This window comes from Corticium candelabrum, chromosome 20 (genome assembly GCF_963422355.1).
Source record: "Corticium candelabrum chromosome 20, ooCorCand1.1, whole genome shotgun sequence".
In the NCBI taxonomy this organism is placed as follows: Eukaryota; Metazoa; Porifera; class Homoscleromorpha; order Homosclerophorida; family Plakinidae; genus Corticium; species Corticium candelabrum.
The window spans coordinates 3,171,945-3,196,978 of NC_085104.1; the positions used below are offsets into that span (position 1 = coordinate 3,171,945).

The 25,034-nt window shown below is 42.6% G+C and overlaps 6 protein-coding genes across 7 annotated transcripts; 4 read left to right on the forward strand and 2 right to left on the reverse strand.

Moving 5' to 3' along the window:
- Nucleotides 1-1,059: 1,059 nt before the first annotated feature.
- On the forward strand, nt 1,060-7,573 carry LOC134195337 (EGF-like repeat and discoidin I-like domain-containing protein 3). The gene is made up of 8 exons (XM_062664350.1): nt 1,060-1,180; nt 1,836-1,896; nt 3,061-3,383; nt 4,990-5,131; nt 5,957-6,270; nt 6,332-6,473; nt 6,535-6,851; nt 7,248-7,573. Exons 1-8 carry the CDS (start codon nt 1,088-1,090, stop codon nt 7,389-7,391), a joined length of 1,536 nt encoding a protein of 511 aa, XP_062520334.1. The 5' UTR covers nt 1,060-1,087; the 3' UTR covers nt 7,392-7,573.
- A 55-nt stretch (nt 7,574-7,628) lies between these two features.
- LOC134195338 (hydroxymethylglutaryl-CoA lyase, mitochondrial-like) lies at nt 7,629-13,385 on the reverse strand. Its single transcript, XM_062664351.1, has 11 exons — nt 13,252-13,385; nt 13,080-13,151; nt 11,213-11,320; nt 10,021-10,116; nt 9,905-9,963; nt 9,755-9,844; nt 9,634-9,697; nt 9,505-9,577; nt 9,134-9,249; nt 8,708-8,833; nt 7,629-8,562 (listed from the first exon to the last, which is right to left on the reverse strand). The coding sequence occupies exons 1-11, from the start codon at nt 13,306-13,308 to the stop codon at nt 8,455-8,457; spliced, it is 969 nt and encodes a 322-aa protein (XP_062520335.1). The 5' UTR covers nt 13,309-13,385; the 3' UTR covers nt 7,629-8,454.
- A 139-nt stretch (nt 13,386-13,524) lies between these two features.
- Nucleotides 13,525-19,716, forward strand: LOC134195336 (uncharacterized protein K02A2.6-like). 2 transcript variants are annotated; one of them, XM_062664349.1, is made up of 5 exons: nt 13,525-17,620; nt 17,687-17,941; nt 18,001-18,466; nt 18,544-18,826; nt 18,884-19,716. In XM_062664349.1, the coding sequence occupies exon 1, from the start codon at nt 13,545-13,547 to the stop codon at nt 17,466-17,468; it is 3,924 nt and encodes a 1,307-aa protein (XP_062520333.1). In that variant the 5' UTR covers nt 13,525-13,544; the 3' UTR covers nt 17,469-17,620; nt 17,687-17,941; nt 18,001-18,466; nt 18,544-18,826; nt 18,884-19,716. The 2 variants fall into 2 exon arrangements, with proteins under 2 accessions (XP_062520333.1, XP_062520331.1); XM_062664347.1 differs by having other exon boundaries at nt 18,001-18,826.
- LOC134196091 (ATP-dependent DNA helicase RecQ-like) lies at nt 18,256-18,923 on the forward strand. The gene is made up of 3 exons (XM_062665172.1): nt 18,256-18,466; nt 18,544-18,826; nt 18,884-18,923. The coding sequence occupies exons 1-3, from the start codon at nt 18,256-18,258 to the stop codon at nt 18,921-18,923; spliced, it is 534 nt and encodes a 177-aa protein (XP_062521156.1).
- On the forward strand, nt 18,958-19,692 carry LOC134196092 (putative ATP-dependent DNA helicase Q1). Its single transcript, XM_062665173.1, has one exon. The coding sequence runs from the start codon at nt 18,958-18,960 to the stop codon at nt 19,690-19,692; it is 735 nt and encodes a 244-aa protein (XP_062521157.1).
- A 2,347-nt stretch (nt 19,717-22,063) lies between the features above and the next one.
- LOC134196093 (uncharacterized) lies at nt 22,064-24,928 on the reverse strand. The gene is made up of 8 exons (XM_062665174.1): nt 24,671-24,928; nt 24,386-24,604; nt 23,880-24,329; nt 23,682-23,813; nt 23,430-23,623; nt 22,353-22,630; nt 22,181-22,283; nt 22,064-22,106 (listed from the first exon to the last, which is right to left on the reverse strand). The coding sequence occupies exons 1-7, from the start codon at nt 24,926-24,928 to the stop codon at nt 22,276-22,278; spliced, it is 1,539 nt and encodes a 512-aa protein (XP_062521158.1). The 3' UTR covers nt 22,064-22,106; nt 22,181-22,275.
- Between the last annotated feature and the right edge of the window lie 106 nt (nt 24,929-25,034).

Below are 25,034 nucleotides of genomic sequence, written 5' to 3' on the forward strand. Positions count from 1 at the left end.
GATAGCTCTCTTACAGATCTACGCAGGTCAAATGTACAACGTGAGGCGCAGCCTAGACAGCTCCTGCTACGTAAGGTTTCCTAGCGGAAGTGCCTTCGCTAATTACTACTAGCTAACCTCTTCTCCAACGTGAATGAAACAGAAGCAGGGAAGTTTGTAAACATGCTTTCAGCTGAAAAGAGCGCGAAATTGAACAGACGGGGAATTGCACTGTGACAAGTGCGAGACACCTGCAAACTCACGTGCAGGATAGCCACGGCACGTGTACTAAAGTCAGGCACGTGAATCTAGAATTTATCCGGGATATTTATCCGGGACCTGAAAGAACCGGGCCCAAAAACTTAAGCAGAATAAGGAGTGGCCTAATAATTACGTTAGTTTATTAGTCTTCACGGTTGCCAGGTGTGTCCGGCTTGGTATGACCTGCACGCATCCGATATGCACCCCATTGCGACCAGAACTCTATACTGTTTACGCTTCTGACCCGTCCGTCACCTCTGAAGGCTGCAGACGCGCATGATGTGCACGGTCCTCCTGTACAGGTAATGCTAATCACTTACTTCTGTATATATATATATATATATATATATATATATATATATATATATATATATATATATATATATATATATATATATCAGTGTTCTCGCTAGTACCGTCGCTACCGTCATTTTGACGGTTGGGAGAGGGAAGAAACGTTTGGAGTGGGGAAAACAGCCCAAAAAGAAATAGATGTAGGGATTGTATAAAAAAGTGACAGAAACAAGATCTGCAGATAATACGGACCAAAGCCAGACATCACTAGTGCTGAAGTTCCTCTAGAGGAGGCTACTGGTTGAAACACCCGCAACGCAAGACTCTACTAGAATTTATAGATAATATGAACCAAACCCAGACATCATTAGAGAGTCCTTCCCACCCACTAAATATGGAATGTGGGGTTGGAAGGATTCACTAGAGTGAACAGAATAAGGAGTGGCCTAATAATTAAGTTAGTCTAATAGTCTTCACGGTTGCTGGGAGTGTCCGGCTTGATATGACCTGCAAGCATCCCATATGTACACCTCATTACAACCGAAACCGAGGCATGGCGCTGTTTGCTCTACTGTTTGCGCTTCTGGCCGCTTGGTCATCTCTGAAGGCTTCAGACGCGCATGATGAGCACGGTCCTCCTGTACAGGTAATACTAATCACTTAGTTCTGTAGCTAGATTGTGGCATTCAGATTCTACACTGCGACTGCACATCTCCACGGTGTGCATGCATGCAGCTGAGTATACCAAGCGTTGCAAGTTTGCCAATCGAAATGTAGGGATCCCAAAATCCCAAGCAGATGGATCTATACACGTTTGCAATGTCTCAACCGGACATGCATAGTACGTAAGCAAACAACTGACTGACTTCCCTTCGAGGGCAGCATTGGTATCTACAAATTAGGACGGAAAAAAGCCTCTTCTGTATGTGAGACATGAGCTGGCTTGGAGTAGTGAGAGGATACAGTAGAGTCAAACAGCAGTTTCCTCTATTACACCAAAACATGCGTATATATTGCCATATGTCATCCACCCATCCGCCACACCCATCCGCCTTACTAATAACTTGCAGCATATTGGCTTCTCTAATTTTGCAGCATGCATTGCTTAGACTTGACATGTCGATGGTACACTCACATCATGCAATGTGAGTCTGAAATTGTTGATGAAAAGTTAGTTAACACTTCTAATAGCTAAACCACAGTAGAATTTTTTTTCGAGTTTGCACAAGTTGGTAAACCAAAAGTTATTTTGCATGTAGGTTGAAATTAGGGATATACACTTATAATGGTTTTTGATCTAGGTGTTGGCCAATGCCATCTTAGGCCACTCGGCGTTGTCTTATCACGAGGACGTTCCTGCAAGTGAGTTATTACAAATTTATTGAACCATTGCAGTCTGATCACCAGTCTAGCTAACAGCTAACAAGCTCAGAACAAAAGTTGTTTCAGGCATAATTTGATTGCATGTAATTATCACCTTGTCATCCGTTCCTGGCCACCACTAGGAACAGTCCAGGCCTGGCATTCCACCAATACCCACTATGGGCTTCGGCATCGATTCTGTTCTGCAAGTAGTAGCAAATACACAGTTAGATGACTAACTTGCTGAATGTGTTAGTGCATCCTAGCTACACACCATCTTGAGCTTGCCAAGACTGAAGTTAGTATGTATCCACCGGCCAGGGAACTATACGTATACCGGAAATACAAGGTCCCATGGGGTGTATATATACCAGGTCCCATGAGGTGTATATATACCGTCTTGGAGACTTCAGTGAGAGGACATCCACCCCCACCCCCACCCCCCACACACACAATTGACAAATGTTAAGCCCTCCACGTCGTTTGACGTCGACCTTGAAGTCACTTGGAGAGATAGCTCCCCCTGCCTCTAGAGACAGGGCCTCCATGTGCTACGTGGAGTCTTGGGGCCAGTGCTATAATCCACCTGAAGCTTGGCCAGAGTCATCCAGGGGCACTGACAATGGCGCAGCTGTGGGACTGGACACCAAGGCCCACAAGTACCCGTCTGCTGTATGATGTTGCTGCCAAGCCAATGGTCTTGTCCACCCCAATCAATGACCAGGTAATCATTTATACTCCTGAGTCGAGAGAAGCAAGTGTGGGTGAGTTTCTTGCTCAAGGAAAGTGCGACAGTGTCGCCTCCTCCAGGATCGAACCTTCAACCCTCATCACGGAATACAAGATCCCGGATGTCATCACCAACGCTCTACCATCTGCTCCACCGTGCCCCAAATAAGTGTATACACACAATGCACACAAGTTGCTTGAACACACATGCTGCAGTTAAGTGACCCTAGAGATAACAAGAGTCACCTCAGGTACTACCACAACCCATTGAAGCCTCCATTGAGATGTCTATCAACATCAACCAAACATTTCATAGTGATCTCAAACATTAACAGACAAACCCGGCCACTTATTCTCATATCCTCGTATTTATTTGGTACCTTGTTATTGTACAGTAACATGATTTTGCTTGTATATTTGTACTATTTATTACAGAGGGAACTATTTGTGATGCTCCATTGGGTTTATCATCTGGCTTCATTTCTTCAAGCCAGATTTCATCTACAGTACCTTATGATGTCCATCACGATATCAATGGTGTTCGCCTTCTTCGAACTGTGCATCCTGTATTCGCCTATTGTACCAAAGTAAACGATGTTAACCAATGGGTCCAGGTTGATTTCAAAAAACAAATGAAAGTTACTGGAGTGGCCACTCAAGGACGATATAAATTTGAACAGTGGGTGAGAAGGTATTCCATATCATACAGCTCTGATGGACAAACATGGCTACCTTACGAAGAAGATGGAGAAACAAAGGTATATTTGTAGTACACTAGTACAGCTCTAATATCTTGCCCATAATGTAACAAAATCAGTTGGTTAATGAGTACAGGTAATGAAATTGCAGTACCCATGATTTGTACTAACAGTATATACACAAAATTCCTACTAAACTTTGTTAAAGCATCTGGTATTTTGAAAGTTAGAATGCAACATCAGAATCTAGTAAACAACCATTCACTGTCTAGATTAGATTCAGCATGAGCATGACATTATCACCTCATTTCAAGGAGAATTTTATGCTATAGCTTCCAGGTGACTTTCCTCGTCATACCCACTTAGCAACGGAATGTCATTCAGCGTATAAGTCTAGGTACACTCTCAAACAAAATTGCATGGCATAAGAATGAAGTAGAGTGTACTTCCTAATATTTCAGTTAAGAAATTAAAGAGACACTGTCAAGATTTATGCGCATGGTTGTGCGTTCTAGGCATGTCACACTTTGTGCAAAAGTACACCGGAAGTCCTAAGACAGCATAATGGCGTTTCGTGATGATAGAATGCGTACTAGGTACTATGCATACTAGAATGGTCTTCATAACACTTGCTGTGCACTTGCAGTGATGTTCTGCCCCTTGACATGCACCTCTGTAGCTTCTCGTCTGAGATATCGATGTCATATCGGTGAAAATGTCCGGGACTTTTGTCCATCACGTGTGGCTTGTCAAGGGGATTTTTTCGAAGTCGAAAACAAACGCTATGCCTCTTGTATATTTGCAAACATATATGATGTATCAAATCGATGCACAATGACCTAGTCAAGTACGACGATATCGGCAATCAGGCACTCAAAGCACGACAAAAGTCGATCTATTGCCAAGATGTGGTAGATAACACAATATAACTATGGGTGAAATCGCACTTGCAAATGATCCCCGTTTTGGAGAACTTGAAAATGTCTACCAGTGTCGCTTTAATTAATTTTAAGCAAGTGTTTTGAAGCCAAGACAATAGACCTGACTAAAATTAATCTTGAATAGTTTTGACATGTTTGAGGCCGTTTCGTTAACTATTTTGTGCTCCACATCTTCCTAGTACTTTGAAGGGGACTAGGAGTGGAATTTTTCTGTTGGGCTTTATCTATAGTAGCCAAGGTTAGATGTACAGTACCATTACAATTATTATGTTAGGGAGAAAAATCAGAAGCATGTATTGATGGTTTTGAAATAATTGCTTACCATCTTAAATGCAATCCAGATACCATGTATTATACAATAGACTGAAATATGTGGTTGCTATAATTATGGACATCACAATGCAACTTATACCCCAAACAGCAAATTGAGATGTTAGATAACTTTCCGGAAGAATACTAAACCTTTAGATTATTAGTTTAAAGCATGCTATAAACAGCTGTGACCTATTCCTTTTCCACAGCAAGTCATCCTACGTCATCACACACACACACACACACACACACACATGCACACACGCACACACACATGCACACACACACACACACACACGCGCACACACACACACACACACACACACACACACACACACACCACATTGCACTTGCAGTAAATGTTCAACAGTTGTATATGGTGATTATGTATGTGAACCATTATTTGCTTTTAGGTATTTCAAGGAAATGGAGATCAAAATGGTGTCGTAAAAAACAATTTTGCTCTGCCCGTCTTTACTCGATACATCAGGTTCAATCCAAAGGTTTGGTTCGGTCATATCTGTTTTCGACTGGAATTCTATGGATGCCAGGATGGTAAGAAGATGTACCTAGACATACCATGTACTACACATGTGTATGAATTAAACATCAAATGCTGTAGTCATATGACAACAGACAAACAGATGGACAGACAGACAGACAGACATTCACACGTAGTATAGCTGTTTTCAGAGTTTTTAGAGTCATTAGTTCCTTCAAGTTTTTGTTTGGAGTTTAGTTTTAGTTTACGGGCACTGATAGTAGTTGGACAGCATATGAAGTTATGTGCATTTACGGAAATGTATGATAGATAAATTTTTCAAATGTGATTGACAGACAGACTGACAGACAGACAGACAGACTGACAGACAGATTGTTATTTTCAGTCCAACTTTACAAATATGCTTTCAATATTTTTATAAAAACTAATGGACAGATAGACAGATAGACAGACGGATGGAGAGATGGATGGGTGAATGGACAGACAGACTGACAAACAGACAGGCAGGCAGGCAGACAGACAGACAAATGGACAAACAGACGGGACAGACAGACAAATGGACAAACAGACGGGACAGACAGACGGGACAGACAGACTTGACAGACGGATGAAATGACTGCAGAAATGATGGATGGATGGATGGATGGATGGATGGATGGATGGATGGATGGATAGAAGGATAAATAACTAGACAAAGCAAACAAACGTACAGAAACGAAATGACAAAATAAATACACAAACAGACAGACAAGCAACAAGCAGGTACCCAGGCTGGCCAACATGCATATATACAAACAGCTACACAGATTCATGCTTACAATTAATTTACAAATCTAATGGAAATCTCTGCAACCTATCGATTGTTATGTTGTACATAGTTTGCAATTCTGGATTGGGAATGGTGTCAGGAGCCTTGGATTCATCACGTCTAGCCGCTTCCAGTATTTTCAACGACATACATGATGAACGCGGTTCACGACTTCTCACTACTACTAACGGTGCAAGGTCTTTGTCCACTCTACACGTCAACACCGATCAGTACCTACAAGTTGATGTTGGCCTTGTCACTACTGTAACTGCAGTTGCTACTCAAGGAAGAGACGCTTTGGACCAATGGATTAAAACATACTCATTGAGTCACAGTAAGGACGGATCTACTTGGTTTGCATACAAAGAGAATGGACAAGAAAAGGTATCACGGTTGCACTCAGCAGCCTTGCATGATGCACAAATGGCTCTATTTCTCAATATAGGTATTTAGTGGCAACAGTGACTTCCGACAAGTAGTGACTCATCACCTCTCAGTGCCAATCACTGCTCGGTATATTCGATTTCATCCCAAAACATGGAAGGTACATATTAGCTTTAGAGTTGAAGTGTTTGGATGTCCTCGTGGTAGGTGAATCAACTCGTAATTATTTTGACTACTTTATTCTCATTTTTTCTTGTCATCTAGAATGTGACTTTCCACTAGGGATGACTACTGGAGTACTTGACTCGTATCATGTTACATCATCATCCGATCATGATTTCAATCATGACCCGAGGAGTGCAAGGCTCTTGACTGACACACTTGTTGGTTCGTGGTCTAGTAAACAGCTTGATGTTTTCCAATGGCTGCAAGTTGACTTTGGAAGTTTACGGAAGGTGACGGCTGTTGCAACTCAAGGGCGACTTTGGTTGGACCAATGGGTCACTAGTTATCATGTTAGCTTCAGTAATGATGGCCAAAGTTGGACTTTGTATCATGAGGCAGGGAAAGAGACTCCTGAGGTGATGCACAAATGTTATTTGCAATAGAATAGAGACAGTGAGGTCTGTCTGTTGGGTTTTGTATGTGTGCATTTGTTTGTTTGCTTACTTGTGTGTGTGTGTGTGTGTGTGTGTGTGTGTGTGTGTGTGTGTGTGTGTGTGTGTGTGTGTGTGCATGTGCCTATGTGCTCTCAAATGTTTTATGCCCACTATTATGCCTATTTGCCACTTCATAATATCGTTAGGTAAATAATGCAAAAATTAGGCAAAAAAGATCATTCCAACCTGGACCAAAGTTGTTAACTAGATCACTATAAAATATACACCTACTGTGTAGCATTTCATCCCCTCTATCTATATGCATCGATAAGTTCATCGTGTGTAAGTTATACTGACAGCCGTGCTTTGAATTCCTAGGTGTTTCAGGGAAACACTGATCGAGACGAAGTTACCAAGAGCGGTTTCTATCCTCCAGTCATTGCTAAGTTTGCTCGTGTGCTACCACAAACATGGGTGGGCCACATTTCGATGCGCGTGGAATTCTACGGTTGCCGTATCTGATTGGGTACAGGGCAAAGCATTCGAGGCAAGTGATTAGACTTGACAAGTTGCTCTAGTTTACACTCGGCTTTTCCTAGCAGAAAGTCGTACAGCTAAATGGCATGTTTGGTTGCACAGCTGATCGCATGTTCAGCTTAGATGTTGGAAATTAGTTAGTTGAAAGAATAAGCACAGATCAGTTGCAGTTGCACAAATCATTGCATCAGAGTATTACAGTTCACACGAACTTACGTTGTCAGTATAAAACCGACAGCAAGAGAAAACATGCAGTGAAATGTCAAGCACTACACACATGTTGCTGATGGTAATATCAAGCACTAACAAGAGGTTTCATAAATCGCATCATTTACTTGAAAAGAAATAGATCAAGATGCATCTACTAGTCACATACAAAATGCTCCGATGTGTTGGGCAACTGGTTTATTGAGAACAGTGGATAGCATTGTAATGTACAGTGAAGCGATAATTAGTGAGCTGGTGTTCACAAAACATAAACACAAATTGCCATTTGTCCAGCAAAGTGGTATTGCTAGTACAGTCATGTCTCATTATTCTGACACCCGATAATCCCGACAACCTCACTTGTGAAGGTACACGTGGAACTGATGTACATGGTCACTGTGTATGTGTTACCGATAATATGAAAGTCACATTAATCTGACAGAAACTCCCAGGACAACATGGTCGAAATAATGAGGTATGACTGTATCATACGGCCATCAAGATCATGACTAAGACATACTCCCTATTTTCTCTCTGTTTAGTAGGTCACCAAAAGTACTTTCATCTTCAACAATGTAGGGTGACACAAGGGTAAACGTTGCCCTTTCTGTTAGCCTCTCTGTAATGCGCTATATTGTAGAAAGACAACATTCACTTTTAATTAATCATTTATAAATGTCACTGTGAAAGCTGCATAGAACGATTTCCTGTCTGTCCATATATATTATACTGTACACAAAATAAAGAAAAATTTTTCAGATAGAAACAACCTGATGGGAGTTATATGTTTGCCAATGCCATGAAGTTAATTAACGGTGGGAACGGTTTTGTGACTCTGTTATCATAGCTTCGATTGCGAAAGAGCTTGACCAACACTGGATGCAGTCCTACAGTTCAGTTTTTCACAAATGAATTTTGCAACCTTCACAACCTCATTAATATCAACACCCTGAAAATCATAAGGAACATTGCACTGTTTGAAATTACACGTGCAACACACACACACACACACACACACACACACACACACACACACACACACGCACACACACACACACACACACACACACACACACACACACACACACCGGTACCGTTTCTATTCCCAACCCATGAAGCATGTACAGAACATCTTCCGTGGCAATGTTACCACTTGCTCCAGGTGCATAAGGACATCCACCAAGCCCACCAACTGACGAGTCAACAACACTAACTCCCAGCTACAGGCAAATCACAAAGGTAATATACTAAAGTCCAAACCATTATAGTGCAGTCCACGTTTCTATGTCAATTTACTATAAACATTTGTCATTACATGAGAATCCTAACGAGAACGGCACTTATGACATAAGTACTCTAATCAACAAAGTCTTCACAGAGCCAATTCAAATTTATCACTGACAAGATTCGAATTCATACCCAGATAAAATAAAATAATAAAATATATTCCCAAAGGCAAACAACAAGTAGTCCTGGTTAATTAAATAAGTGAACTGCACTGTATTTTATACATGACTTACCTGAAGTGACCTGTAGATGTTGGCCAGCGCTTGACCATAAGTATTATGACAGTGTATAGCCACCGAAGACAGTGGGATTTCATGAGAGACAGCTCTTAGCAGCGAATCAACACATCCTAGCACAAGAACATGAGTATGTCATACAAAAGATACCAAGCAGTAAGAACCGAATCTCTGTTGATAATAGTTCAATTAACAAAAACTTACATTAATTTAGTATATTATATATTTATATATATATATTTCGTATATTTGATATATATTTAGTACAATATTTTAGTACTACGTCAGTAATACAAGCATGTTGCTTCAATTAAACACACGCACACACACACACACACACACACACACACACACACACCACACCACACCAGGAGTTCCGATGCCGATTGTGTCACCCAGCGAAATCTCATAGCAACCCATGTTGTACAATCGTTTAGCAACCTGTCAAAGATACAGCCATATACACAATGACTTACAAGTCAATAGTGAGTGTTTACCCTTGCAACAGCTAATGGAGATATTGAGCCTTCATATGGACAGCCGACAACACATGAAACGTACCTTGCAGTAGCCAGAACGTGATAATCGAATAACTCCGGTTACATTTATCCTTCTCACCCTCTCACTTTTATGCTTCTCACTTTAGCTAAATCGCATATGTCTTGAATACGTAGAAGGGAATCTTCTACGGATGCATTTGTGTTCTTGCTATCATCAATTTATCACTTCGAGAGACTAAAGACACACAAATTCCAATGTTCATCTTACAGGCTAAATGTCTCTGATGCTGCAGTAAAGACAGCTACTTCGTCTGCTCCAGCTGCCAGCTACAAACATATAGATAATTCTCTTTCTGTCATTCTCTAATAAACAAAATGACTAACTGCTGCCTCAAATCCCTTTACATTGGGAGTCAAAACAGGATAAGAAACGTGGGAAATGCGAGATATCTGCCGTAAGACATCACCACTGTTTGCCATCTGTAAATAAATACATAAATGTTTATATTGTGTGTCATAATATCAGGGCACATACATGCGCGCACGCACACACACACACACACACACACACACACACACACACACACACACACACACACACACACACACACACACAATGTCATGAAACAGTTCATAGTATTGGTTCTAGCATTTGTCAATAACTGTTTATTATTATTATTAATTCATTAAAGAAAAGCAGTTGGCTCAACATGGCATGTCCAGGGTTCTGCCCACGGTGGTCGGGCCCAACCTTCAGTCGACAAACGCCGACCCTTACTCCGCATGTTCTGACTACCCATATATTTTAGATAGTGTTTTACTTGCTCCAAGCTAATGAGCATTGAACGGTGAGCAGTTTGCTGAAAGTTGAGGACTTTGTTCATACCATGACAAGACCGACACTGATATCGCTCACTGCACTAAGGTGGTGTGAGACCCAACACAGCAGTCTGCATGTCAGTGATTAGGAGGCAATATCTTAAGCACCTTGTGACAGAGCCAATCAAAGTTGTCTTTAAGGTTTCTTTGCCAGACAGGAGCACTGGCTGTTCAAAATCTGCAGCTGGTGCATGAATGACAGATGTCTAACCATACCCTAGTATAAATGTAAGACTGTCCAACATACTGTAGTTCCCAACTGTTGACAAAGTTGCAGCTTTCTTAGTCTGCTCTTTCAGATCATGGACCACCAACAGTGCGATATGTTCTGTTTGGCGCTTTCTTGTCTGTTTTGCCTGATGGTCTGGAACTTTGATCTACTTTTTTCACAGATATCGTCGACGTGTCAAGTCAAGATGTTTTTGCTGAAGTATTTTGTCCGGAAACGTCATCAATTGAAGCCAGAAGGGACTTCCAGCATCGGTGAAAGCATTGCGAGTAGCAATGCCAGGCTGCACGCAGTGGCAGATCATGTATGCCACGCCCTAAAATAGACCACGCCCTAATGCAGCAGATACCCGACCACCACTCCAAAAATTCTCGGCAGAACACTGCATGTCAAGCTAATGTGACTCGGCTTTTCTAGCAAATTAGAAACGGTTCATAAGTATTCACATATCTAGAAGAAAGACCTTACTTGAGGCACCCACTTAGGTGACACAAAGCTGCCTACTTCTATAACTGGCAGTCCCGTTAATGACAGCCGATTAATCAGTTCAATTCTTGTAGAGAGTGGCACAACTTCCTGTCAGAAAAATACACATTGTAAGTGCAAGAGGCAAGTAAATAAATAAAATAATAAACTAAAAATGTAATACATAAGGATAAACTTGAGCTAAAGCTAAAGATCAATAACACGTTAAATTTTCATTGTTTGCCCTGCTTGCTCACTCACTCGTAAGTGTTCAAAATACTTAGCCAGAGATATGCAGCAGGAATCAAAATATATTCAAAAATTAAACATTGCAAGCGTTACAATGCAATGTGTCTGAATGTACTTGAATTGCATGGCAGACACAGTATTTACAGTGTAGTCATTGTTGTAGCTAAGGTAGAATAAATAAAAACAGATTAGCTAGATAATAACCGGTTATACGTAGGGGTTCTCTAGAAATATGTTCGACCAACATGAGACCCTTGCTTACATGTGCTGTGATACCGCATTTAGTCTCCATGGTAATGCGTGATTACCTTGTCACCATATTGCAGTATGCATGTACGCTGCTGTTTACATGCATGCAATACCTTATTTGTGCTCTCTCGACGAGCTTACATTCATTTCTATGTGCTTACACGCAGTCGAACAAAATGTAAATTTGTGTAAATATAGTTTACACCCACACATTGTACGTAAGCCACATGTAAGGTGGTGGGTGTATGTGATACATGCAACCTTGTTACACAATGATAATACACATGATGACCTAGAGATGTCCTTTATAAAATATTTCTTCTAACAGAGTAAAGAGTGGCATTGCAAGCCTTCCATAGTTGGCGGCCAGACTGCCAGTTGACATCAAACTCAATCAATGTAGACCTCAATCATATAGATATCAGCCATATCCAGGATCGATCGGACTGCTTGCTCATTACATGATGACTTCGATATATGTTCCGTACTGTTCTAGAACTTGACCAGTTCTAGAACCAGACATCCTAGAACCGGACATCAAGTTCTAATGTCTGGTTCTAAAGCTGAGCTTTCTGATTAAAGACCATCATTGCCATCAAGTGGCAGATCCAGGCATGGGCACAATAGGTATGTGCCACCTGCTTCAGAGAAGACTCAGTCTTTTTGGCAAATAACTTATAAGAATCATTAAAACGAGTAAACCTTGTCTCCCACTTCAATTCGAACACAAAGTAGTCAAGAAATATTATAACAACTAGAGTCAGACAGTCGATCAGTCGGTATCCAAGATCAAATAAATGACCATATCCGTAAATATATATTTGTAAAATTTATAATAAATATCTACTACGTTATTTGACGTTGATATCATAATATTTCTGTATTAGTTAAATGATGAAATTGGATGATATCATTATTTCTGAGCCGGTTTGTGCCACCCCATTAGCCATAGTCTGCATCCACCACTGCCATCCAGTTTTAGAACCAGTCATCCAGTTCTAGAACTTGTCGTCCAGTTCTAGATCTGGACAGCGATTCTGAAGCTGTACGGAACACATATTCTGCTGTACTCCACTTACCACTGTTCAGCCGTTCATGCAAGTCATGCAGTATCAAATTCAAAATTAATGCCAAAATAGGGCATGTACTGTGGGAAAAAATCAACCACTCAAAAATTTTAGGGTCCATGGCTCCTTGTCGAACCCATAGTGACACTAGTGGAGTACCTAAAAACTCACACAGATACTTAGAGCGCAGTCAAGAAACCCAGATTACAAAAATACGTTTAAAAACATTTTTGTAAATAATTAATGAGATAATATCAGTCGAGAAATTTGATATCAATATGAACGACATCTAGATGTTATCTGACCTTTTCATTTTGAAGACCATCTCGTGGTCCAACTTCAACAATCTTTACTCTGGATGGTAGATCTAGCGTCGACTACACACGACGGCAACGTTTTAGCGATATTACACATGTTTGTTTTGCCACAATAAAGCTGAAAGGACTTCTAGCTGACAGATTATCGGCAAATACTCACATGTGCGCTCATAGAAAGTCTTCGAATGCTCAACCTGGCTAGACGAATCGCTGACATCACTATATTTAGCGCGCGTTAGCACTGTAATGTATGTCGTAGTGTACATGTAGCGCGCGTTACGGCATACGCGCAGACTCGATTTAGTGTAGAGTAGACGCGCCAGCTTGTGTTCTTAGTTCGCTCTGTCTGGTAACCAATACATATCGTTGAGTTGTTGCTGCACGTAACCAAGGACGTTACATGGTGTCAGGCGGGATAGGACCTATCAAACGCTCGGATACACAGTGAAAACGATGTCAACAGGAGGATTCACGTTCGATCATCCATCCATGGACTGGAATGCCACAGACACATACCAAGAGTTCAAACGCTTCAAGGAACACGTGTCGTTTGTCTTCGCTGGCCCTCTTAGCAAAGCCACGAACGCGGAAAGAGCCGGGTGGCTAGGAATGTGGGTCGGTCAACAAGGCAGAGAACTGCACAAGACCTTCAGCTGGGCTGAAGGAGAAAAGGAGGACCCCGGAAAGGTTCTAGGGAAGTACGAGGAGTACGTAAGCCCTAGGAAGAACAAGAGAGTATCACGCTTCCGATTTCACCAACGCGTACAAAAGGAGGACGAGAGTTTCGACACGTTCCTCAAAGACCTACGCCTTCTAGCCATGGACTGTCAGTTCCACGACACAGAAGACATCCTAATCGATGGCATCATCAATGGCTCACGTCACAAGAAAGTACAGGAACGCCTACTCTATGAGGGTCAAGAACTTACACTTACCAAGTCCATACAAATAGCTCGACAGTTCGAGCTGTCACAACAGCAACTGCGAGAAATGAGAGGCGAAGACTCTGGAATAGCCGCTGTCAAACCACAGAAGGCGATCTACAAGCCAAAGAAAGCACAACTCTATCCAGCTGTTGAACAGCAGGCACGCTACAAACCGCAGAATTTGCACACATGTGGCAGATGCGGCAATGACCAGACACACAAAAAGACAAGAGGAAAATGCCCAGCACTAGGATCAACCTGCACATACTGCAAGAAGAGAAACCACTGGCAGACCGTATGTCGAGCTAGAAAGACCAACAGGGTCTACGCAATGGAGCCTCGGAGTCCAGAGGTCAGCTATACAGCACAAGACAGCGACTCTACAGAGGACGAGGAAGACAGATCCTACATAAACGCTGTGGAACCCTCACATCGAGCCAAGCAAGACAGATGGTTAGTACGACTGGAAGTAGGAAGAAGCACCAAAACGTTCCGTATTGACACTGGAGCAAAGTGTAATGTCATAGTTGCCAGCAAATACAAGAAACTACGCAATAAGGGTGTCCTGAGGAGGTCACGGATAAATCTCTACTCTTACAGCAACCACAAGATCAACTCCCTTGGCGTGGCAACAATTCCCATCAGATACAATAGCATTGACCTGGAAACTGACTTCGAAATAGTTGACCTAGAGCAAGACAACATCATATCAGGCGATCTAGCAGAACAGCTAGGCCTCATACAGAGAGTGAGCAAAGTGAACACGCGCGTGGAAACACAGACACAACTTCCACACGAATTTCAGGATTTCCCCGACTTGGCAAATGTAACTGGAACGTTGCCCGGCACCTACACCATCAAAATCGACCCCAGTGCCAAAGGAGTAGTGCATCCAACAAGAAGACAACCTGTCATGCTACGGGACAAGGTCATAGAGAAATTGAAAGAAATGGAGAACGATGGCTTTATCACCAGAGTAGAGGAACCCACAGAGTGGGTTAGCTCCATGGTAGTGTCCCTCAGGAAGGACAAAGTGAGGATCTGTATCGATCCTCGAGACCTAAACAAGGCAATTAGGCGGGAACATCATCCCATGAAGACAATTGAGGAAATCGTCAGCAACATTCCAAGCGCAAAGGTCTTCTCAGTCCTAGACGCGAAGTCTGGATTCCTGCAAATCAAATTGGACCACGAGTCATCAATGCTAACTACATTCAACACCCCCATGGGGAGGTACCGGTGGCTACGTCTGCCTTTTGGACTAAAGTGTGCTCCCGAAATTTACCAGAGAATCATGGACCAGATGCTGGAAGGTATCGAAGGGGCAACCGCCATCATGGATGACATATTGATAGCTGGCCGGGATATGAAACATCATGACCAGATACTCCACCAAGTAATCGAACGAGCCACCAGCTACAATTTACGCCTCAACTACGAGAAATGTCACATACGACAACCATCAGTTCGATACATCGGACATCTCATCACAGCCGAAGGGCTAAAGCCAGATCCAGAAAAGATAAAGGCAGTAGCGGAGATGCCGGATCCCCAGGATCAAAGTGACGTCAAAAGGTTTCTAGGCTTCGTCACTTACTTGGCAAAATTCATTCCAAACCTAAGCGACGTGGACAAGCCGCTGAGATTACTTCTGAAGACAGATGTGAAGTTCGAATGGCAACATGAACACAAAGCAAGCTTTCAGAAGCTGAAGGAGCTGTGTACCCATGCACCAGTGTTAGCTTACTATGATACTCGGAAAGCAGTAGAGATACAATGCGATGCGAGCAGCACAGGCGTAGGGGCGGTATTACTCCAAGACGGCAGGCCAGTAGCTTACTCATCAAGATCAATGACGCCTACTGAGTCGAGGTATGCTCAAATTGAGAAGGAAATGCTCTCGATTGTCCATGCAACCACAAAGTTTCATCACCATGTCTTCGGAAGACACGTACAAGTATACAATGATCACAAACCTCTGGAAAGCATTTTCCTGAAGCCCATACTGTCGGCACCAATGAGACTGCAGAGGATGATGCTCAAGCTTCAATGGTATGACTTGACTGTCACCTACCGAAAAGGGAAAGACATGCAACTAGCAGACACCCTCTCGAGAGCTTACATCCCAGGTGAAGATCCCGGAAACAATGACGACCTCGAATACATCAACACACTCAAATTTGTGCCAATCACGGGTACCAAACATTCGGAGATCCAACAAGCGACGTCTACAGAACTGAAGAACCTCCACTTTGTTATCCTCTCAGGCTGGCCAGAACGGCGGGAGGACGTCCACATTACAGCACGGCCGTACTGGGACTCACGAGACCAATTAGTAGTACAAGATGGCATCATCTTCAAGGGTACAAGGATAGTAATCCCGCCGAGCCTTCGTTCCCAAATGTTGAAACTACTTCATGAGTCACACCTTGGAGTAGTGAAATGCAAACAACGCGCCAGAGAGGTAATGTACTGGCCAGCCATGAACGCCCAGATAGAAGACACTGTACGGAGATGTGACCGCTGCGCGGAGTACCAAAACAGACTACCACCAGAACCTCTCATGCCAACACCAGTCCCAGACCTGCCATTTATTGAAGTGGGAATTGACCTTTTCCATTTTGAGTCCAAACACTATCTCATACTGGTAGATTACTACTCAAAATTCATTGAAGTGGATGAGCTGCAAGACCAGACCACGTCCTCTACAATCCAAGCGCTGAAGAACCAGTTTTGTAGACACGGCATTCCAGAGAAATGCAGGAGTGACAATGGTCCGCAATTCAGCTCATCAGACTTCCAACAATTCTGCAAGGAATACGGTGTCGACCACATAACTAGCAGTCCTCACTTCCCGCAGAGCAATGGTGAGGCGGAGAGAGGAATACAGACAGTGAAACGCCTCTGGAAGAAAGTCAAAGACAAGCAGAAAGCCCTTTTGGACTATAGAACAACCCCGTTAGAAGGCATCAACCTGTCACCTGCTCAACTGCTCATGGGAAGACGTCCTCGTAACACACTTCCCTCATCCAGAAAGCTACTAGAACATACCTCCTACAACAGAGAGTCTGTTCAGAGACACTTCCAGATGGAGAAGATGAAACAAAAGCAATACTATGATTCCAGACCAGGAGTGAAACCATTACCATCTCTACGACCCGAAGACGCAGTAAGGATGGCACCACTGCCGGAATCAAACGCTTGGCTCCCAGCCAAGGTCGACCAACAACACAAGTCACCACGATCTTTTGTTGTAGAATGTCCGAAGAGTGGAAGAAAGTACAGACGGAATCGAAGACATCTTCGACCGTACCCAGAAGCCAGTTCTCTTGTCAATGACACGTCCAGGCTCGATTTTACAACCGGATACAACAGTCTAAACTCGGACAATATAGCCTCACCTCTACCGGATACACCCAAAGCAGCAGTCAGCGAAATGGAGGAGAGCTAGTCTCGCGCAGCCAGCCCCTCCCCCTTTTTGACATCCGTTGGCGGGAGACGGTCTGGTAAGGTTCCTTTGATGTCTTGGTTCTGCCGACCCCTGCATTCCATGGGGCATAAAGACTTAACGATGATCTGTTAATTGAGATAAGCGACCAACCGGTGGGAACTCATCTGGTAATTAGTATCAGCTGTACGGCGAAGTTTTCGTTTCTGTGTCTGCTGCAGGTGCTGCTGGACTTTGTTCTGGCTTTAGGCGAGTTCGTTTGCTCTCACGAGTTGCGTGGCAAGAGAAGCGCGCAGGTTGTACGTCTTCTTGCGCGACAACCTTGGCAGGTGAGTTGTTCTTCGCGAAATTGCTTATAGGCTCGTCTGGACGTCAGCTACAGCGTTAAAGCTAGCAACACGACGAGCAGTCTGTCCTACACTTCACTGGCTTCCGTACTGTCACGTACGGAAGTTGCGTGATCATGCACTTCCTAGGTGAGATGTCGTCCTCGCACGTACACGCTAATTGTTGGATGCTGTTCGTTTCCCTTTAGTATGTCACTGGTGACGGTGATATCCTACGTACTGTACGTCAGTAGCCAAAGTGAACAGGGTTTGACGTACTTTTGCGAGAGAGAAGAGTATGGGCTAACGAGGTAACGTGTTGTGCGTGGGTTGTGGACGTTTTTGCGTGGGGTTTGTTGTTGTCAACCGTTGCTTTCAGTTGTCTGTATATATATGGCTTTGTATTCGTTGGTTGGGGACAGTTTGCAGTACCATTCTCGTCAATTATATTAAATGTAATGTACATGTCTGGTCAAATGCTGGTGAAAGATACTCAACTGGAGGTGGCCATAGAGGAAACTAGAATAGCAATGTCATACACAGAGTTGAAAGAAAAACAAAGAGAGGCCATCACTGCATTTGTGCGAGGAAGAGACACCATTGTACTGCTGCCAACAGGCTATGGGAAGTCGATAATATTTAGTATGCTGCCTTTAGTGTTTGACAAACTGAAAGGTTGGTTTCATGTAATATCTATCAAAGTCATTGTAATTATAAAAGGTAGGGGTAGTACCTGTTTGTTCCTTTAATAGGTTGCAAAGGTAGTATAGTAGTTTGTGTCAGTCCGCTAACATCCCTCATGATGGATCAGCGAACAAAACTATCTCCTAGAGGAATTTCATGTGAGTTTGTCGGTGAGGCACAGTGCAATGAAACTGTAATAAAGGAGGTGCTATCAGGCAGAGTACAGCTTGTTTTCATCAGCCCTGAAAACCTTATCGGAAACCCCTTGTACAGAAATATGCTTCTGAAACCAAGGTATAAAGAGAATTTGGTGGCACTGGTTGTTGATGAAGCACACTGTATCAAGACATGGTATGAGATCAACAGTTGATTTTCTCCCTGTTTTAGTATTAGAATTGTTACTTTTAGGGGAAATGACTTTCGTGTTATCAGAAATGTAACAGAATGATATCAGAAGTGTAATTCCTGAGGAAGTGCATGTAATGGCTGTCACAGCAACTGCTACACGTTCTACATATGACTGCATACTTCACTGTTTGTCAATGAACGATGTTGCAGTTATTGCATTGCCACCCAATAGGAGTAACATCCAGTACTCAGTGCAGACCATGACGACAATTGAGGACTTCAGTGCTACCATGTCAAGCCAACTTATGAAGGAAGGCACTGATATGGTGAAGACAGTGGTATTTTGTCGGAAATACCTTGACTGCACAATGCTGTATTTCAGTCTGAAGAGGAAGTTAGGCAAGTACCTGACACAACCAGTTGGGGCTCCAAACCTACAGGAGTTTCGTCTAGTTGACCTGTACACGAGTGCATCAACAGTAGAAATGAGGGAGAAATTACTAACAACATTTGCTAGGGCGGAAAGTACACTGAGGCTATTGATAGCAACAACAGCATTTGGAATGGGAGTGGACTGCAAAGACATTTATAGAGTTTTTCACTGGAGCCCTCCCAGAGAGATTGAAGAATATGTACAGGAGACAGGGCGTGCCGGGCGTGATGGGCATAGGTCCCAAGCCATCTTAATATATGGCAACGTACACAAAACCGTTTCATCAAGAATGAAAGACTATGGAGAGAATAGTGTTTGCTGTCGCAGAGAAATGCTTTTTTCTGACTTTATGTTTAGTGTAGACAAGGACCCAGTTGCAGGATGCCAGTGCTGTGATGTTTGTGCAATGGTTTGTAGACATGAAGAGTGTTCTTAATTTGATCGAATGTTGTTAGCGTGATCCTTCTGTACGTCAGGCTTTGTCATGCACATATATATGCAGCACTCCATTCAGTCCAAAATTCAAAAGTCCACTTTTCCCAGATACTGAATGGTGTCAACTTCCTGTTTAGGGTATAGATGATTATAACTAATTTATATGCAACAAGTATTGCCGCATGCCTTTGTTTCCTACATTGTAGCTGTAAAATATTGCCTTTCTAATACACGTATTGTTTATGAGTAAACAGTGCCGTCTGTGCCATTGCCCATCACTAAAAGTCACACCCACTATAAAAGCAATTAAGCCTTGCCTACTAGGAACTGCTTATATCGGTTTGAGGATTATGTGTATGTTGTTACACAGTCTGTCAGACTTGGTAACTAATAAGTATCACCACCTTAATCATGTAAAAGAGGAGTCCCTCAAGGATCTAACAGCCTTTGTTGTTCATTTACACCCAAGATGTGGCTGATGTTGTTACAAATTATAAATTTTTGATGTCTGCTGATGGCCCTACACCTGCAAAGGTTTGCCAGATCTTAATTAAAACGAGGATATTGAAAAATGAGTGGATGGTCTTGAGATCTATGAGTAGTGAATGCAAGCCAATCCAAAGCCATGCAATCCAAGACACACTACTGCGGCACATTAGGCCATGCTTATAACTAGCAAGCAGTAGACGGTATATATACCAGTAGATATAGTATTTCTGTCGATCTATGCTCCCATAAAACTCTAGGACAAGCACCAGGCATCACACTCTGACACACATTTCTGAGATAATAGAAATTATATTTATCACAAGGGGACAAACTGTAACACTGTACAATCCAGACAAAGATATGTCAGCAATAACATCAAAGGTACACAGTATAAAATCTGCAGTGACTGCAAGTGTCAAGCGTGCATGCATCAGGTGTGCAAATGTCTCTGTCTGCTAGTAACGTAATGCATTATCATGCAAGGTAATACCGTATGAATGTATATGAATGTATATGAATGTATAGAAGGATGGCTGTTTGGATGAATGAGACTATATAGATACTGCTTTCAAACAATAGTCATTCCAGCAGTTGTTGGATCATCATCATCACCATCATCATCTTCGGTTGCCGATGCCTCTTCTTCTTCTTCTTCAATTCCAATGCTATGAAACATCTGACCCAATGTTTTTTCCATCCACTTAACAATTTTGTCCCTGTCTCCTTGCACAAAAAGTGTATGAGAAAACTTGAACTGGCTATGTTGCCTTTTTCCATCCATTTTCTGGAAAACGTCCTTGTCCAGTAGCACATCCAAAACTGTGTTGAAATCCTTGTAATCAGTAGGCACCGGATGATGGGCAGAAGCAGGATGGATGTGAAGAGATTCTTCAAATGTTGTACATATACTATCAACTATGCCAATGCTCTTGGCAGCTCTAACAATCGAGCTAGGCTGGATATTAGCTCCCATGTTGTGAAGAATGGATTTTAGTCTTCGATTCAGATGCTCCATTGCTAGATCGCAAGGGATGTTACATCCTGTTCTACCTTTGTTATTTACAAACCTTGACCATTTCATTTGCATTGCCAATCTTTCGGGCAAGGTTTGTTGTTGCACAAGTAAAAGCAATGCCTCTTTGCTGTAGTTGTGGCAGTTTGATGTTCTGAATATGATCAAAAGTGCTTTCCAATATAAAATTACACGATCGCCATCACCTTCTCGAATTGCATCATGAAAACCGTGATACAGCAGACCTAGGTTGAATACTTCTAGACCGTACGTGTATACACCATCAGGATGAGCAGGAAATCCTGATGGAGATAGTTCAACAAACATCTCAACCATCTTCTCAGCCAGAACATCAACTGCAACGATGATCTCTTTGGTCAGAACAACCTTGGCACTGGCAACCACATGTGCTTGCCAAACAAGAAAAAAGAAATCTTCTACAGCTTTCAAATCCTTGCTTGGGTCAGCACGAACAGCACTTCTGTTGATTAGTTGTTTCAGCTGATACAAGGTCCCCTTATCTTGTCCAGACTTCCCCGAATACAAACGTTTCCAGATGACCTAAACAGACTTTATCAATAACAACCTCTTGATATGTAATGCACCTTGAGCACCTTGGCAAATGCTAATCGTGCATGCCAATCTTCTATTACAGCCTCAAATCCTTCTAGACGGTCATGACTGGTGTTGTGGCCGTCTCTCAAAGCAGCAGCTCCTCTAGCCCTAGCTGCTGTCAGTTGGTCACCACCTAACAAAACCTTAGAAAAGTCATGATCTTCCAGTGTTAAGTTCACCTGGCCAACATGGTACGATCTTGTGACGGCGACAGATGGAACGTACTGCTGAAGGATTTCCAAGATTTTGCACATATCTGGGAGTTTATTCTCATTTAGCAGCAGTACTCCCAGAGGCACCTGATCAAGCAGACAATGACAAAATCAACTAAGTCTTGAAGTTTCCACTCATGCAGTTGCCATCGTGTGCATACCACAGTGGATTTAGTAGCCATTTCATTTGGATACTTGCATGTAATATGCCAGTTCACTCCTTCTGCTTGGTCAGAAAACTCAGACATTCTTGTGACTACAACCCTGTAAATCAGTAATAACCGTTCATTACTTAACATGTCCAACAATCCCTAGTACAACTGCAATGTAAACCTTGACAATAGGACTTTGAAATCACTTTCAGTCTATTGACATCGTTGGTGGTCAACAGTAGACTTTTAAGGTCTAACGGTCTCTTTTGCGGAGTCTCGTTTGATGCAGAGGAAAGGTCAACACGATCCTTGATGGCAACTGAGTGGAAATGATGATAGGACTGGGTCCTATGATCCATTCGTTGATAAGCTGGTCTCACGTTGCGATCTATGTTGTCGCCTACTACCTTGAAACCAGTCCAGGTCTGGCCAGCTGACCTTACTTCATCAGAAACCATGCTACACAGATGAAAAATAGCTTACTACAAATTACTACATAATCATCCATCCATCATGGTAATTTCTGTCTTTGAACCAACAGAAGTATCAGCTGGTTTCTGGGGGTAGCTGGACGTACCTCCAAAGTTGGGGAGGTCTGCTACTAAGGTCTAAATTTTATGAGACCTTGTGTAGCATCTAAGAGGCTACACATACTAATATTGAGGAGGCCATGGCCTCTCCAGGTCCGTGCGTAGCAACGCCATTGCAGAATCAGAAATTGTTCACAATACAGGCGCATATGCAAGTGACAACTGTGTAAAATTAAATAGTGTACTTGTCATTTTCATAGTGACTGGAACACAAGATCAAGCAATCACATGCACTTGTTCAGTGCTCAAGTATGTTCATAGCTCATAGCTGCTTTTCTGGAATGCAGGGGCATGTCACTATTCTAGATGGGCCCTAACCCTTTAATCAAGTAAATCCTGGATCCGCTAGTGCTATAACTAGTAAAAACACATGTTATGTCCACAATTTATAACCCATGCTTCAGTCGTAATCACTGCTTGAACGAGTAACCTCTAGATCACTAATCCTATTGATTTCGACCTAGTTATTGACTATAATGTCTCTGCTGTTCCACTGCAGCAGGTACTGTACCACTGAATAGTCATATTTCACTAGCTGCAATGCCTATCTGTAATAGAGCAAGTTCTGTGTGCAACATGTGCATGTGCCTACAAACATACACGCACGCACGTGCCCGTGCACACACACACACACACACACACACACACACACACACACACAAATTTACCTGTCTCCGTGACAAGATGGTGACAACTCCTGACTTGCAAAAGGACTGGAGTCACTGATGTCACTCAATGTTGCAAGAGGACTGAAAGTTCGAGGGGATATAGTTCTCTCAGAAGATACCTCTAATTGACCTGCAGCCGGTTCTGTGTCAAGTAAAGGAAGATTAGAACCACCATCCCTTGGAGGATGAGATTCCTAATATGAACAATAGAATGTAATGCTTTATTACCATAATATCAATTTGACCACATACTAGGGTTAATGCTTTCCAGTGCTCAGACCAAAGACGAACTTCCTTATCCCAATCTTGAGACAACACATCTACCAGCTCGATGGTGCTTTGGTATGACAAACATACCATCAGTGGTTGCAAACAATTGTAAACCTTAATTACAGACCATTGGTCAATAGTATGTAAACAAACTGTTGTCATAACAGCAATCTGAATTACCTGCTTCGAAGTTCCATTTCCATAGAGCAATAAAGAAATAGCACGCTGAACTATTGAGAAGTGTTTGTATCTCTGCTTCAGTACCATGGCAGCCACCAAGCAGACCATTGGCTTGTTGTCTGTCGGGTCTAACACCAAAACTGACAGAACGTCCATCAGAGTGGGAGCATACCTATGCAACTCCAACCAGACATTGTCCCAGCAAAAGTCGGTGAGAGATTCTTTGCCGCCCAGGAACATAGTCGATTTGTTCAGCTTTCGTAGCCCTTTCACTTCTCGTTCGATCATATTCTTAAGGCTGCTCATTGCAGCACCAGCTCCCTTTCTAGACTGTAGCATAAAACTAGACATTGCAGATAATGATTTCCGAACACACTGCTTGACAGCACGCCTTCTCCTGGGAGTCCTAAGTTTGAATATCTTTGAACCACGTCTGTACTGGACAGTTACCTACTCATACACCACACATTATGAAGCCATTGTCAATAATTTTATTGATCCATTACTGTGACTGCAGGTGACTTGTTGGTGTAATGTAAACATGGGGATCTAGGACTAGGCGTCTGAACAATTGGAGACCCTGCTGCACCTGTCACAGCACTCTCTCCTGCAGGACTCAGCTGCTCAGGTGTGCAGCTGCCTGTCTCAGTTGTGTCCAGATGGGGTCTTTTGGCTAGACTTCCACTTGTAACTGTTGTTGCTACACTAGTCAACAGTTGTTCAATCTAAAGTTACAATATTCACTTGCTATTGCTGTTGTAGTTAGAGCTTTGTCACAAATCTTTACCTACCTCTCCCTTCAGAGCATGGCTGCGTTGTGTACACTTGGCCAAATCTGTCAACTTCTTTTCACAATTACAGCAAAGAAATATGGACTCATCTGATTCATATCTCTGACAGTAAGTAGCTAGTGGGAGTCCCAAAGAGTTCAGGCTGACATCTTCCAACAGTCTTCTTGCTTCTGCACAGCTGCCACCATAAAGTCTCTTTCTCTTCTTACGCTGCCATTCACTATTGAAAGGTTGGCAGCACAAAAAACAAACATCCATGGAAATATAATGTATAGCTTTAGAGCTGGACGACGTAACAGTGAAAAAACAACTGCAAACTATCCCAACCAAGAGATACAAAGCACTATATATACAGACAACTGAA

Excerpts from the sequence above, each read along its gene's own strand:
- LOC134196092 (XM_062665173.1), top strand. The coding sequence starts at position 18,958 with ATGGCTGTCACAGCAACTGCTACACGTTCTACATATGACTGCATACTT.
- LOC134195338 (XM_062664351.1), bottom strand. The coding sequence starts at position 13,308 with ATGTCAGCGATTCGTCTAGCCAGGTTGAGCATTCGAAGACTTTCTATG. Across the intron at positions 9,964-10,020 it reads TAAAGGGATTTGAGGCAGCA|CTGGCAGCTGGAGCAGACGA; the intron begins GTTAGTCATTTT and ends ATATGTTTGTAG. Across the intron at positions 9,578-9,633 it reads CTCCATTAGCTGTTGCAAGG|GTTGCTAAACGATTGTACAA; the intron begins GTAAACACTCAC and ends TATCTTTGACAG.
- LOC134195336 (XM_062664347.1), top strand. The coding sequence starts at position 13,545 with ATGTCAACAGGAGGATTCACGTTCGATCATCCATCCATGGACTGGAAT.
- LOC134196091 (XM_062665172.1), top strand. The coding sequence starts at position 18,256 with ATGTCTGGTCAAATGCTGGTGAAAGATACTCAACTGGAGGTGGCCATA. Across the intron at positions 18,467-18,543 it reads AGTGTTTGACAAACTGAAAG|GTTGCAAAGGTAGTATAGTA; the intron begins GTTGGTTTCATG and ends TTCCTTTAATAG. Across the intron at positions 18,827-18,883 it reads GCACACTGTATCAAGACATG|GGGAAATGACTTTCGTGTTA; the intron begins GTATGAGATCAA and ends TGTTACTTTTAG.
- LOC134195337 (XM_062664350.1), top strand. The coding sequence starts at position 1,088 with ATGGCGCTGTTTGCTCTACTGTTTGCGCTTCTGGCCGCTTGGTCATCT. Across the intron at positions 3,384-4,989 it reads AAGAAGATGGAGAAACAAAG|GTATTTCAAGGAAATGGAGA; the intron begins GTATATTTGTAG and ends ATTTGCTTTTAG. Across the intron at positions 6,474-6,534 it reads AGTGTTTGGATGTCCTCGTG|AATGTGACTTTCCACTAGGG; the intron begins GTAGGTGAATCA and ends CTTGTCATCTAG.
- LOC134196093 (XM_062665174.1), bottom strand. The coding sequence starts at position 24,928 with ATGGATGTTTGTTTTTTGTGCTGCCAACCTTTCAATAGTGAATGGCAG. Across the intron at positions 23,624-23,681 it reads ACTGGAAAGCATTAACCCTA|GAATCTCATCCTCCAAGGGA; the intron begins GTATGTGGTCAA and ends TGTTCATATTAG. Across the intron at positions 22,631-23,429 it reads CCATCTTGTCACGGAGACAG|CATGGTTTCTGATGAAGTAA; the intron begins GTAAATTTGTGT and ends TCATCTGTGTAG.